Raw genomic sequence first — 13,123 nt, forward strand, 5'->3', positions numbered from 1 at the left:
AGCCTAGGCAGGCCCGTCATCTCTAACAAGGGCACCAACTGCCCAACCATACTGGGCACAGCAACACGGAGCTGGGCTGGCGACAGTACAAGGTTCTGTTGACCGTCCAGCAACCATCAGGCAAATGCAAGGTGACAAGTCAGATCCCAGCTCAAACGCAAGTGAAGAAGTTGGAAGCAGCAGGGGAGAGGGCTGGGCACAAGCCCACCTACAGCAGAGCTCAGGCAAGGCCCGGGATGGAACTTGGATGCACTTTTTTTTTTTTGGTAAATAATATTATGCATAGGTAGCAGAAAAGATCATTAGCACTGGGAAGAACAAAAAACCAAGTGAAATGGTCTTTTATTTAGTCAAAATATTTTTATTTGGCTGTATTTAGAAGGTCTGCTTTCCTCCCCCCGCCCCCCACTTGCTCATTATTTCTGATTTCTCATGCTTCCGTTCTTTCAGTACAATATGTTAACACCTTGCACCTCTTCAGCGCTTTCCAGTTAAGGCTCTCAAAGCCTTTACAGACATGAGTTAACTAATCCTCACAACAATCACTAGCAGCAGGGAAGTAAAATGATCTGCATCTGCAGAGTGAAGTTAAGATCAACTTTTTTCCAAGTTTTTCTTTGATTTTCAGTGTCCAGCTTGTATTATGCTAGGCTTGACGAACATATGTATCCCTGCACTTGTGTTTCATGCTTTTGAAAGACAGACTGAGTTTGAGCACTCAAAATCTGAAGCTATTTATGAAAATCTTTAAGTATCTTGTTGAAGGCCACACAATAAGCGAGCAGTGGAATCCAAAACTGGGAACAAGGCATAACTTCCAGTCATGTGCTATACTATCAGACATAACTCTTTGTAACTTACCTTTGGACTTTAAAACCACAAAATCCATTCCCTTCTCCTTACACATTATCCTCTACTGGCCATTTCCAGCAGATTTCAACCTCGGGTACTTACATTCTGCATTTTACTAGCAATTTTACGTGAGGGTCTCGAGAGTCATCAATTGTATACAGTATACAATGCCTTTGGGTGACTGTAATGAGCCTTAATGGAAAAAAAACTGGAAAAAAACAACAACCTAACAAGCAACAGGTGTGGATTTTATCTTTGAATATTTAAAGCAAACTTCAGAGTTCATGGAAAAATCTAGTATGTGATTGTTTTAAGGAAAACATCCCCCATCCCCAAACCTGGTTCAAACGGAAGACTAAATATTAACTTGACATTAATACCTTCTTATCAGTAGTGCATCTGCGTAGAGATTCTTCATAAACCCCTGCAAATTCACAATTATACCTTGCGAACAGAAGTACTATGACTGTTCAAGCAAACACTAATTTTTAAAATACTCATTCAGTTCATGTAAATGGTATCTTCACATTAGCTCCATCAGAAGATACTGGCATGAAACACAGATGAAACTTTTTCTTAGTTAGGTTAACACTGAAAATTCAAACAGTCAGACAAACACAATGCAAGTATTTTAACAGAAACAATATAAAATTTCACTGGCTTAAAAAAAGATCTAAATGAGAAATCTTGGTTATTTCAATGAATTGCTAGACCCTACATTTAAAATGATGGATTTACAGAACTATTCAGATGAATTAGGCTTCTTCTATAACACTAAATACTGGAATTCTGATAGATTGTGCAAGTATTAAAAAAATATTAACATTTTAAATGTTAACATTACAACTTTAAATAGCCTTGCAAGTGCAATGTTATAAATACAAAAAAAAAACCCTCAGAGCTACAATTTTATATAAGTTATATGAGTAAATGAAAGTGCTTTTCAAGTATTTATGTTCATTTACAGTTGGATTCTCTTGTATAAGTCAGTGCTCAGATGGTACAATTTAAATATCAGTCTTTTTTTAAAATTTTGGATGCATGCATTTAACTGGATGGAATAGTTTCATTTGCAGAAATGTGTCATAAATATTTAAATACAGAATATATTTGGTGATAAACATGTAAATATGGAATATTATAAAATGTGAACATTATATTTTTTGTTATCTTTTAAAAATAAAATCGATCACATCCTGATGGGTGTGTGATAACCCAATAACGCCATGGGAGCCCTTGAGCCATAGAGTAATTGTTAATTCCATCAAAATCCCAAATTATGATATGCTAAATTGTTGTTCCTCAGTAGAGACAAAAGCGTGTGATCATAATAGAGGCCCAATACTGTCAACGCTTCAAGAATTTGAAAGATCTCATAATCTCCCTCAAAAGCTGTGGAACCTAATGAGAACTTTCCAAGACTTTCAATTAGTCAGCCCTTAGCTGTAGTCACTCTGGAGAACACAGCTAGTGCATGTCACCACTGTACTGCCTGCCCCATGCATGGTGGAGCTCCCTTTCTGGCTAGTCAAGAACCATTATTATTGCAGTGATAAAAAAAAAAAAAGACTGTATTCCTCTTTGCCAGCCAGAGGAAGGGTGAGGTAAATGGGGAGATACTTGTTTATTAGCCGAGAAAACCAAAGCAAAACAACCCCAAATGAATCATTATATATTTAAAAGTGCACTGAAAATATTTCCTATTAACCCTTTCTCTCATAAGTGCCAGATTTTCATCTTAAATTATATCCACTTTGAACACTGAACATATGTAAGCTGGTATGAGAGCATTTAGTTTGTCTTGCAGTTTGAAAAGCACATGACACAAGGCAGCATTAACATCTTTCATTAAAGATCTGGCGATGCCATAGTTTTATCATGAAGATGCAGCTTAGAAATGACACAGTTCAGCAGAAGCCCCTGCAGACTGCCATTACAAGCTTTCTCCAACAAAGTGCTGTGTCATTTGCCAAAGACAAAAGTCAAACTGTTGCCCTACCTCACCACAGTGCTGCACTGGCAATTTATAATTTTCTTTCCAGATGCAGCTGGACTTTAATAAATTATAGCTCTTCAGAGTTAGGCAATTCTTTGTAATAAAAGCAGTGTTTCACGTTCCATCACGAGTGGTCACTGTTTAGACTGGTCTCTTCATGCAGACCTGACAACGGCTGATGATATTTTCCAGTTCGCCTGCTTTCAAAGTCTGTGGCAGAGGTTTCCTAAATCAAAGAAAACAAACGTTTACTTTTTTATTTAAAAAACAGGGGAGATGATGAAACTTTGGACATGGAATTATTGACAACAACATTGAAATCCTTGGCTTACTTAAGGCATCTCTGTGCTACAGAATGACCCTAAACCTAACAAAGGGGGATGTCTACACTGAGGGAAATTACTAGGGGAGCCCCTACATGTTATGCAGGCGGTTATTGTCTCCTCAGGTACTTGCAGCATGGATGTGATGTGTATGGATGCAGGGAAGTACAGTTTACCTGAACATTCTTCTTGGATTTAATGATGCCAACCAGAAGCTGTAGGAATTTGTGTAGTAGTTACACGTTCCCCTGCCATGGCACTCTATGAATGGGATGGCTCGAAATTCTTCCAAACAAGATCCAGGAGATGCCAATGCTTGGCCAGAAGCTTCTGAGCCGGCACTTGTATACTGTAACCACCAATACATTTTTTATGAGAACTTGTCCATCAGCTTTTAGTAAACTGCAGGCAAAAAAAGAAAATCTCCTTCTAAAACATACCATATGTTCTGTGGTATATCTTGGACAAAACAAAATGAACACAGATTAGTTTTATCAAACTTCTAACAAAGCACAGAAGCCTTAATTCAAGCACAGTATGGCATTTCTTAAGTCCCTGCAAAGGCCTTTTTCTGCTCCATGAAAAGGCATGAAACTGTAACCAGTACAAAGACTAGAAAGTAGCTGGCTTCTGTCCAGTTGAGGACTACAGTAACTGAATTACAAATAAGCCAAATCCCCTATTTTGTGTGTGTTCATATTTTTTTTTTTGTATCGATTGCTTCTCCAAATACAGAAAGCAAAGAAGGCATTTTCCTTCTCTGATATTGGTAAATGATTGTAAAAATAGCTCTAAAATAATTTGTGACAGTAGAGAATTGGCTAGAAGATACCATTTAAATTTGCTGATGTTGGAAACAAGCAAATGATTTTAACCAGATGCTGCAAAAATGCTCTCATTCTTTTCCAAGATTATTATTACTACCACTACCTGGGGCAAATCCCAGGAGTGACAACAAATTTCACATTAGACCTAAAAGGACTTTACATCATGCAAAAAAAGAGGGAGTCTTAATTCCGTCTTTTACCCTCATTTGCTGGCATCCCTATGACATCCCACAGGCATGGATAACAAAGATGAAATGCTATGTCCCTTAATATAAATACACCCTTATTCCCATAATCAATTCTCACTTTGCAGGCACATTATGAACTTTCTTCACTCATATCTCGTTACGGCATCAAAATTGCTAAGGCAATCATTCGTACACAGTGTGCTGCATTTGTTCTGATTTTAGCTTTCTGTGGAGTCCAGCCCCAAGATCTGATTTATAAAAGAACTGCCTGACATGGAAGTGGGTCAGTTATTTCTGTGTATTTGTGTTCAGGACTGGTTTAATCACTCCACTCCCCAAACCTGTTTCCTAGATCTTAGCATGACATGTGAAAATGAGAGCATGCAGTTATTTTTGTCAGACTAAAATCCTATGGTTCTCCTTTCATCTTTCCCCATTTCTTCCTGCCACCTATTTTTAAGGACAGATCAGAATAGTTGTTCCTATGCTTCTGGCATTGAGTAAGTTCATGGAATTATTGTCTACTTCTTGGCAAAGGGAAAAAAAAGTATTTAACAATTCTTAATTAACAAATGAGGTATGAGCAGATGAAAATGCCAATGAAAGTGAGGGGACATAGAATTAATAATTCAAGTCTTTATATCCTTACCATAACAAAAGAAAAACCCTTCCAGAGAGACATCCAGCCTTCTGGACATGCAGGAACTACAGTTGTTTGGCTGTGAACTGCTATTACCATCGCAGCTCCTTCACAGACAACACACCTGTATGAAGAAATACATGTGCATTCAGTGCAGATATGAGGGAAAATATACAAAAATTCTATCTTCTAGGATAATGGCTAGCTAATGGCAGGGCTTACTATACATGTTACAACTCACACAGGTTTTCTCTGTTTAATGAGGAGATAAGTAAATTGAAGGTAACCCAAATACCCTACTTTGCAATTGCTTTGCAACCTCTACTAGTAACACCAGACAAAAATTGGTATAAGATGGGAATTAGTCCCAGAACATTTGAGCTTCCTAATTTTGCCTTTACTGAAGTAACAAGGTAAATTTTACCTTCTTCATGTGCTCACTACTTTACATTGTTATGGTCTAGATCAAAGTTCTGTACCTTTATTTGCTAAGATTAGAAAAAGTAATCTTTATTTCCTAAATGAAGAAACTACAAAGCTGAGCTACTGGATTGCAACAACTGGGTAGGGCAGGCTGGAAGACGAAGTGCAAAGCTTGCCTTCCCATCTTTGATTTTACCACTTTCTTTCATGCTTTTAGAGCTTTTTTAAGATGCTCTTCACCAATCTCAGCCATTCTACAGGAACTAGAAAGAGCCACATTTGCACAAGGGTGTTTCATAGCAGAGAACCTTCAGCCCCAGCTTACATGTTCTTCACCACTACAGTAGATGTACACTGTAGTACAACTACAGTAAATGTATCACACATAATTGAAAGCAGAACTTGATTTATATTGTATTCCAAATAATGAAGCTGTCTTTATTTTTAGTCTGCCTCTGATATACACAACAATAAGTTTTTTTAAAAAATATCACTGTAATCAGTAGGATTGTGTGCCATCTTCACGTGCCAGCTATGCAGATTAAGCCCTGTGGTGGGACCCTAGCTTTAATCTTTTCTTAGAGTATCACTCAATATCTGACATATTCAGGTGAGTAATCAAAAGTAAGGTGGTTAAGAACAGTGCTTGTACTGGCTGAGATGGGCAGGTCTTTGCCTAAGCTTTGCCATTCAAAACAATTTATGATGTCTTTGTGGTTCCAGGCCAGAAAAGCTAAAATTCTTATACTCTTACCTGCTTATATGGGGCTCTAGTGCCCTGCCAGAAATTGGTGCCATGTCTACTGGCATTACTGCTGCAGTTGACAGCCAGTATGAATAGTCATTGCGAGAAGCAAAACTACAAACATCATTGGTGTTACAGAATAAGAATGGCATGGTGGTAAATCTCTGCAAGCAGCTACCAGCTGTTCCTAAAAGACAAAAGAGGAGGTTTGTGACAGGAGCTTAAATTTAGTGCAGCGAACAGAAGAGACACATGATGGCATCCAGTCTACTATAGTGAGAATTAAAACAGTTGGTAACTATAAAGAGAGAAGTGTCTGTACTTATTTTGGAATTATCCAAAAGCAAAATGCTTATGGTATACATAAAAATATGTATGTAAAAAATAAAGGCTAAGAACAAAATCTGTTAAAATATCTTCTTGAATGGTATTGGTCCTTGACACAGTGGCAGGGATTCAGCTGCTTAAACAAAAGTTTCTGGTGCCATTTTTGACACCCTAAAGCATCCCATTTGGTCTCCAAAAAAGCAAGATTCTCCCTCAGATCCTGTGTTGTTACTGTCAGCCCCGTGCAGATACTGTGAATATCTGTACTACACATCTATCCATAGGTAACTGAATTCCTCCTCAAAAACGTCTAGGAATAGCAAAAATGAATATAGAAGTGCAGGAAAGAAAGGTGTCTTTCAAGCCACGATTCCCGAATTGACTCAGAGCAGCAGACAACTCTGGAGACTGATGGTTGAAACCAGTGTTCATCTCGGACACTTAACTGTGAGTTTGGTTTCATGACAACTTAGCATTGCTGGACTCTAAACAAAACGATCTGGAAATTTTTACCAAGACAGTACCAAGATCTTGTCCATGTGCTCGTTCATTTCCTTGTACAAAAAGCAGCGAATAGCCGACATAGATCTGTGATGTCCCATGTGGGCATGAAGGAATCTTCGTCGATTGACTATGCCGAGTAAAGATAAAACCTCTTCTTGTTGGACCAGCAATAATAGTACCTGGTGGTCCAGGTAACCCCTGTAGACCTGGAAAGCCAATCAGTCCAGGTGGTCCTGTCGAGGGGAAAGAAACATGACTGCAAATATAATTTTGTTTGAATTTTTACTTCATTTACATTAGTGGAACCACTTGAAAACTAACAAAAAAATTATCAATAAGAAGATACAACTTGAACATTGGTAGTATTTGTTGCTAGATGTATTAACTCCTTCAGACCAAGCTCAGGGAGCTTTACATTGCATAGTTTCATGGAATAGTGAGGTATTTTAAAGGACCATGGCCATTTTTACTAAAAAAGTTGTAAAGTAAAAACATTTTATGGTGACTAAATAAAAATATTTAGTTCTATTTTGATGTCATAAAAAGGCACACTGACACCTAGGGATCTCAAGTGGATAAATAAATGTGATTAATAACAGAGGAGCACAGTCAAGGCATATTTTTGTAAATTATTATTTCAGTTGTGAACATGCGTCTGTTAAAAGCTAAGAATGTGCTTACATATGCTTGTGTCCCTAAAACTACTGTAAATGTTACAAAATCTCGATACATGCAAAAGGAAGGATTTACAGAAATCAGGAATACAGTTCATCTGTAAATTCAGTAGTAGCAGTCAAACAGAGATGTCTGCTTCCCTGTACCTCTTTGTCCCGGAAATCCCCTGTCTCCTTTTGGACCAGGCAGTCCTGGTCGACCTGGACGACCAAAACTTCCTGGTAAACCTTTTACTCCTTCAGGTCCTAAATTTTAATCAAGAAAAAAACCAGAATCATATAGCAGTAGTTATTCTAGATTTTAGTAACTGTTAATGAATTAAGTTAAAATCCCCACGTAAACGTAGCTGCATTAGAATAAAAACATCAGCATGAATTTACTAAGTTTTAAGACTGTCTGTAGTGTTACTGTCACCATATTTCCTCTCAGGAAGATTACAAGGAAATATTGAATGTATTGCAGGAAAATATTATTCTCATAAGAAAATGTTTACAGAAACCAAAGCAAATAGCTTTTTCTTTTAGCATGTGTCATACTATAGAAATATTTCAAAAATATAGTAACAGGCCATAATCATCTTGGTCACAGTTTGTAATCCTGCAAATAATGCAGCTCCCTTGTAAAACAATTTTAAGGAAAGTGTAAAAGAACAATTCTTTAGTGCCTGCTTTGTTATGCTGGAGGCAACTGTCATTCCTGAGTGGGGCATGCCTTCTGGCAAGCCTGCCCCCCTGAGGAGCTCCCTTCCTGGGGTGGAAAGCTGTAGTATTGAGAAGGGTGGCCAAGTACCCACTGCACATTCACCTCATCCTAACTGCTCCTTGCTTCCTCATTCCTCACAGTCGTGGCAGGCTTCACTTCTAGTGCCAATGGAGAAGTAGCCAGCCTCTCCTTTCCCTTCCCACCCCCAGGCTATGACAGACACAATCACTTTGTAGCACTTCTAGAGTACTTCTATTACATGTGGTGTTTTCCCGCCGCAAAATGACAAACATCCTGAGCCTGTTTCTGGTTGTATGAAAATGGTGAATGTTTTGATCCAGGTTTACTTTTTATTCCATTATTTTTCTTAGGCTTATGTTGAAGGAGAAACTTGCTCGCTCACTGACTTCGAGGGTGGAGGGCAGATGGAATGGGACAGGTTATAAATACAAGGTTGTTAACAAGGTACAAAGAGCTGTTTTTAAAATACGGAGAGGTATTTTTAAAGACATGTCAATTTTCTATGCAGAAGCATGTTTTCCTACTAAACCAAAATGTTCTACTAAGCAGCACACACAAACATGTACAGAGATAAAAATATAAACCACCTTGTAGTCCAGGAATCCCTTGAATTCCTTGATCACCTGGTGTTCCTGGGATTCCTGGCAGTCCAGGAGGACCCTTGCTTCCTGGGATGGAGAATATTCTCCCAGGCACTCCAGGTGGACCTAGCAGCAAAAATATAATGAAGAGCTATTGCTTTATATTAAAAGAAAGCAAACAAACTACAAAACAAAACAAACAAATCAACCTAAGTCAGCTGGTATTGGAATGAGAAGGGTTGGTTACCATGCTGGCCCTTTGGTCCCCTTGGCCCTTCTGCACCTTGTGGTCCAGGGGGTCCTTGATTACCCTTTTCTCCTAAAAAAGAAGATTGGAGATAGGTCTGTCTGGTTTAAAATGTCAAAACAACTGTCAAAGTTTCAGAGGCTTATTTAAGAGTCCTGCATAATCCATGCAACCTTCCCAAAGAGTAACACAGCCTGCAGACTCATTTGAAATGTGAATGTGGACTTCTACATCTCTGCTGTTACTGTATAATTTATAGGCCAAGTGCAGTCAGTTTATAAGAAGATATTTCCATGCCTATCTTCATATAATGGCTGGTCCCATAAACCTAGCTTAAAAAATCAACTTTAGATGTCCTTTTTATCTTAATGTGTTTTTGTCACTGAGTTTGCAGGTCAAGTGCTGCCTTCAGTGATGCTGTGCAGTTCAACTCCCTGTAAAACACTACTGTCAGTTATGTGGATGGCTGTTAAGAGGGTTGTATAGTTTTTCAAGTATTTGAAATTTAATAAGCAATTCTTTTCACTGTGCAAAATACTGTGCGTATTACTTTCCACAGCTCTGCTGGAAATAATAAAAAAAAAAACAACAAAAAAAAGTATTTTTATCATCAAGTCAGGAGATTTGACTGACTATGCCACAAAATGAGAGCTTTTTGCTTAAGAAAGTGTAATTACTGTCTGTACAGTGACTTGTCAAATTAGAACAGATTTAAAATACACAATAATTAGCATGGAACACAAACCAGTAGGTTAAACAGGTAATGACAATTTTGTGTCACTGTCAATCATGCAATTGAAAAATGAGAATATTGGAGTAATGCAGACCTATATCAGATTTAAATCACTAAAAAAGTGTTTAAATTAAAAGGATTTTTAGCCAGCTACTGATCCAGCTAACCCTCAGGAATATGAAATTAATGAAGCCAATACATTTAACAGTTCGTCTGCTGATAAACTGGTAAATTAGATTATAATTGGGACTATTCTTATGGTAAACAGAGGACCCAGTGCTCTGTGTTGTAATTATGATTAAATGTTCTTGAGTTCTGTAGCTAAAGGTTGCTAAAAATTCACATCTTCTAGCAGTGGTGTGGTATTTCTAATTAGCAGACTCAGTCCCAAAGTCCTTACACATTATTAGTCACTAAGGACAAACTTGTTTTGAATTTGCCCGGAATGGAGGCCATTGAGGTTTCAGCCCTTCCTCACTTTAACATACCCATAGCATCTAACTCAAACAAAATGCTCTCTCAGTGTAACGCTTTCATTTATAGCTGACCTACACCCTGCTCTTGATGGAAAAACCTCATGTCTCTAGGATCATACCTAGTACTATTACACACATTCTATTACAACGCAACATGTAAATGATTGTATTTGGCACACAGACATGTATGTAATAAATACATTAATACCTTTTACACCTGGGAATCCAGGAAATCCAGGGTCCCCTCTGGCACCAGGATAACCTGATCGACCTTCTATTCCCTGCAAATCAGATAATACCAATAATAAACAGGAAGCAGCATCTGCACGCTATGAAGTACATTTTGTTTTTGTTCAGAATATTCAAAGCATTATGTTCACAGAACATGCTACAACTAGAATTACCTGCTCCATTTGTGAGCATGTTAGAAATAGTCACGTCATTGTTAACATTATTCTGTAATACAGAACAGCCAAGGAAACGACATGCCAGAAATTCTCAATAATTTCTTTTTGGTCCACTTAAGTCCATGAAAACTCGTTTTCATATCCATTTTAATATCTTTCCTCTACTACAAGTTTTTTTTGGGAGGATGTGAGGTTTTTTGTTGTTGTTGTTTTTTGGTTTTGTTTTTTCTTTTTAAATTGTCCTGGGTGTTATTTTCATGGTAAGAGCAAAATTAACAATGGAGTAAGAAACAAGCAATATTCCTTTCACTGACTTTTGGACCAGGAGGACCAATGTCGCCGGCTGGGCCTGTTGGCCCTGGTATGCCATCTGCCCCTCTAACACCTTTGCTTCCTTTAATGCTGGAAGTGGGAAGACCAGGAGGCCCTGGAAAACCAGGAGCACCTGTACAGAAACATCAGAGTAAGTACAGACTACCGCCAACAACATTTTACATACATTACATACAATGCAGTACAACATTCAACGACTCTATAAGGGTACTTGTGTTTACCACCTCAGTGATTCCCAAGGAAATATACCCATTTTTAAAAAAAATCAACTCATTCTTCCTAGCCTGCTAATTTAATCTGAGATCAGAACTGAGTTCTTGCAGTACTCTATGGCACTACAGTTTTTTAATATCCTCCAGTTGTAGTTACGCCTGTAATCACACTCATGCTATCTCACTTCTTTAAAGTTGGATCTCAGCTGCCCTACCGACTGTATGGGAAGAAAGCAAAATAACGCAATCGAGTGGACTGCAAAGCTTAATGTTATTTTAATTTACATCATACTGCATAGACCATCACAGTATTTGCAGTGGCAACATTGCATTAACTGGTAAAGGAACTACCTGTTTAATTATGAAGCTGTCTTGGGGGAAGACCCCTTTCAACCTTGAGTTCTGGACAGGCTGAATTCTGCTTTCAATTATCAGTACATCATGTCAGATAAATAAGGATTTATAACAACACACCTGGTCTTCCGTCTGCACCAGCAATACCTCTGTTCCCTTTTTGGCCAGGAATTGCCATGCCTGTTGCACCTTGAAATCCAGGTAACCCCACCAAGCCAGGAGGTCCAATGGGTCCTTGATCACCCTGATGACCTTTCATACCTGGTGGCCCAGGAAAGCCAGGCAGTCCCATGTCCCCTTTGATTCCTGCAAAGTGTAAGTATTACATATGGGGAGAGCTGTCAAGATGGTAAGATGATGTGACTACACAGAATATGTGCATTTACAATACCACAGAGGTAGAATTCAGCCTTCTTTTTTTTTAGTATGGAGAAGTCCCCAAAGCCACCTTGCTACTGTAAAGCAAAATAGTTGTGAGAAGACAGGACTCACTGCAAGGTAGTGTACACACCACTCTTTTCTTCTTTTTTATCTCTCTCTCTCTCTTTTTTTAGTAAAAAAAAAAAAACAAACAAAAACCTCCACTTCAGAGATTGCTCATACAAAGGAATAAACTTGAGAGGAGGATAGAAAGACCAGAGCAGGGAATGTTTACTGAAGCATGAGTAGAAGAAATGCTTCTTTGAACAGCAGAACTGGCAAATCTTTTTAAACTAAATTCCAGCTAAAAGCATCAATATGAGTACAATAAATAAGAGTCTGCTCCAAAAGGGTATTGTTCTAAGGTTGCTCTTAGAGTGCATGATCTACAGATGGAGAGGATGAAGAGAGAATTTCTTTTTTAAAGTAAGGCAAGTCAATAGATTTCTACCAGTATCAGAAATACAATGCAAAACCTAAAAAAAGGAAGAGCCCCCTCAGTCAGCTGTTCATCAATATAAAAGGGGAGATGAACGAAATTAAAATGCAATCACTGTAGCTTTCTTACAGTATGCTTAGTATTCAGCAGCATCATCTGTTTTCATTAGAACATACTCTGTTAATCAAATTATGCATCAAAATAAAATTTCAAAAGCTCTAGAATGTGTATATCACCTTCACAAAACCATAAAAGTTAGCTTCTTCATTTCCTTTTTACAATAGTCTTAACTTTACAAGCAAGTAAACATTGACATTTAATATATAGCACCAAATCATTGATCAAAAGCACAGAATCACTCTTGATCTCCTCTGACACTTTTAGTGCCATTTCAAGCATCCAAAAGCAGGAGACAACTTAAAGATGACGATGATGGTTTTGGTATTTAAAAATTAAGCTTTTGCTTTCTGAAAAGACAACTCACCTCTATGACCAGGAATACCTCGAAGGCCAGGGATTCCTCTCCCTGGTGCTCCTATAAAATATTAGGTCATGTTATACTCAAAGTCCTGAATAATTGTTAGAAAACATCATAGCTGTCTAATATTTCAGAATTTCTTCACAATTCACTGAATCAAAACATAAATTTTAGTTATATGTAAAATATAATTTATTGGTTATTTCCATTTCTTCTACCC

At 37.9% G+C, this 13,123-nt stretch overlaps 1 protein-coding gene across 4 annotated transcripts in view; it reads right to left on the bottom strand.

Moving 5' to 3' along the window:
- Positions 1 to 344: 344 nt before the first annotated feature.
- COL4A3 (collagen type IV alpha 3 chain) overlaps positions 345 to 13,123 on the bottom strand; it is a 67,277-nt gene continuing 54,498 nt past the window's right edge. For 2 of the 4 annotated variants that reach the window (XM_087739742.1, XM_087739741.1), the window contains 12 exons: positions 12,910 to 12,960; positions 11,687 to 11,872; positions 10,982 to 11,112; positions 10,469 to 10,541; positions 9,052 to 9,123; positions 8,811 to 8,930; positions 7,647 to 7,745; positions 6,846 to 7,058; positions 6,004 to 6,181; positions 4,836 to 4,950; positions 3,348 to 3,520; positions 346 to 3,074 (listed from right to left, as the gene is read on the bottom strand). In XM_087739742.1, the coding sequence (XP_087595868.1) occupies positions 2,990 to 3,074; positions 3,348 to 3,520; positions 4,836 to 4,950; positions 6,004 to 6,181; positions 6,846 to 7,058; positions 7,647 to 7,745; positions 8,811 to 8,930; positions 9,052 to 9,123; positions 10,469 to 10,541; positions 10,982 to 11,112; positions 11,687 to 11,872; positions 12,910 to 12,960 (1,496 nt within the window). In that variant the 3' untranslated portion in view covers positions 346 to 2,989. Of the gene's footprint in view, positions 3,075 to 3,347; positions 3,574 to 4,835; positions 4,951 to 6,003; positions 6,182 to 6,845; positions 7,059 to 7,646; positions 7,746 to 8,810; positions 8,931 to 9,051; positions 9,124 to 10,468; positions 10,542 to 10,981; positions 11,113 to 11,686; positions 11,873 to 12,909; positions 12,961 to 13,123 lie in introns of those variants that run through there. The other 2 variants (XM_087739739.1, XM_087739740.1) reach the window with 2 other exon arrangements.

The sequence above is a fragment of the Nipponia nippon genome, unplaced genomic scaffold, assembly GCF_047370975.1.
Source record: "Nipponia nippon isolate SJK-2023a ecotype South Korea unplaced genomic scaffold, ASM4737097v1 scaffold_7, whole genome shotgun sequence".
Classification (NCBI taxonomy): Eukaryota; Metazoa; Chordata; class Aves; order Pelecaniformes; family Threskiornithidae; genus Nipponia; species Nipponia nippon.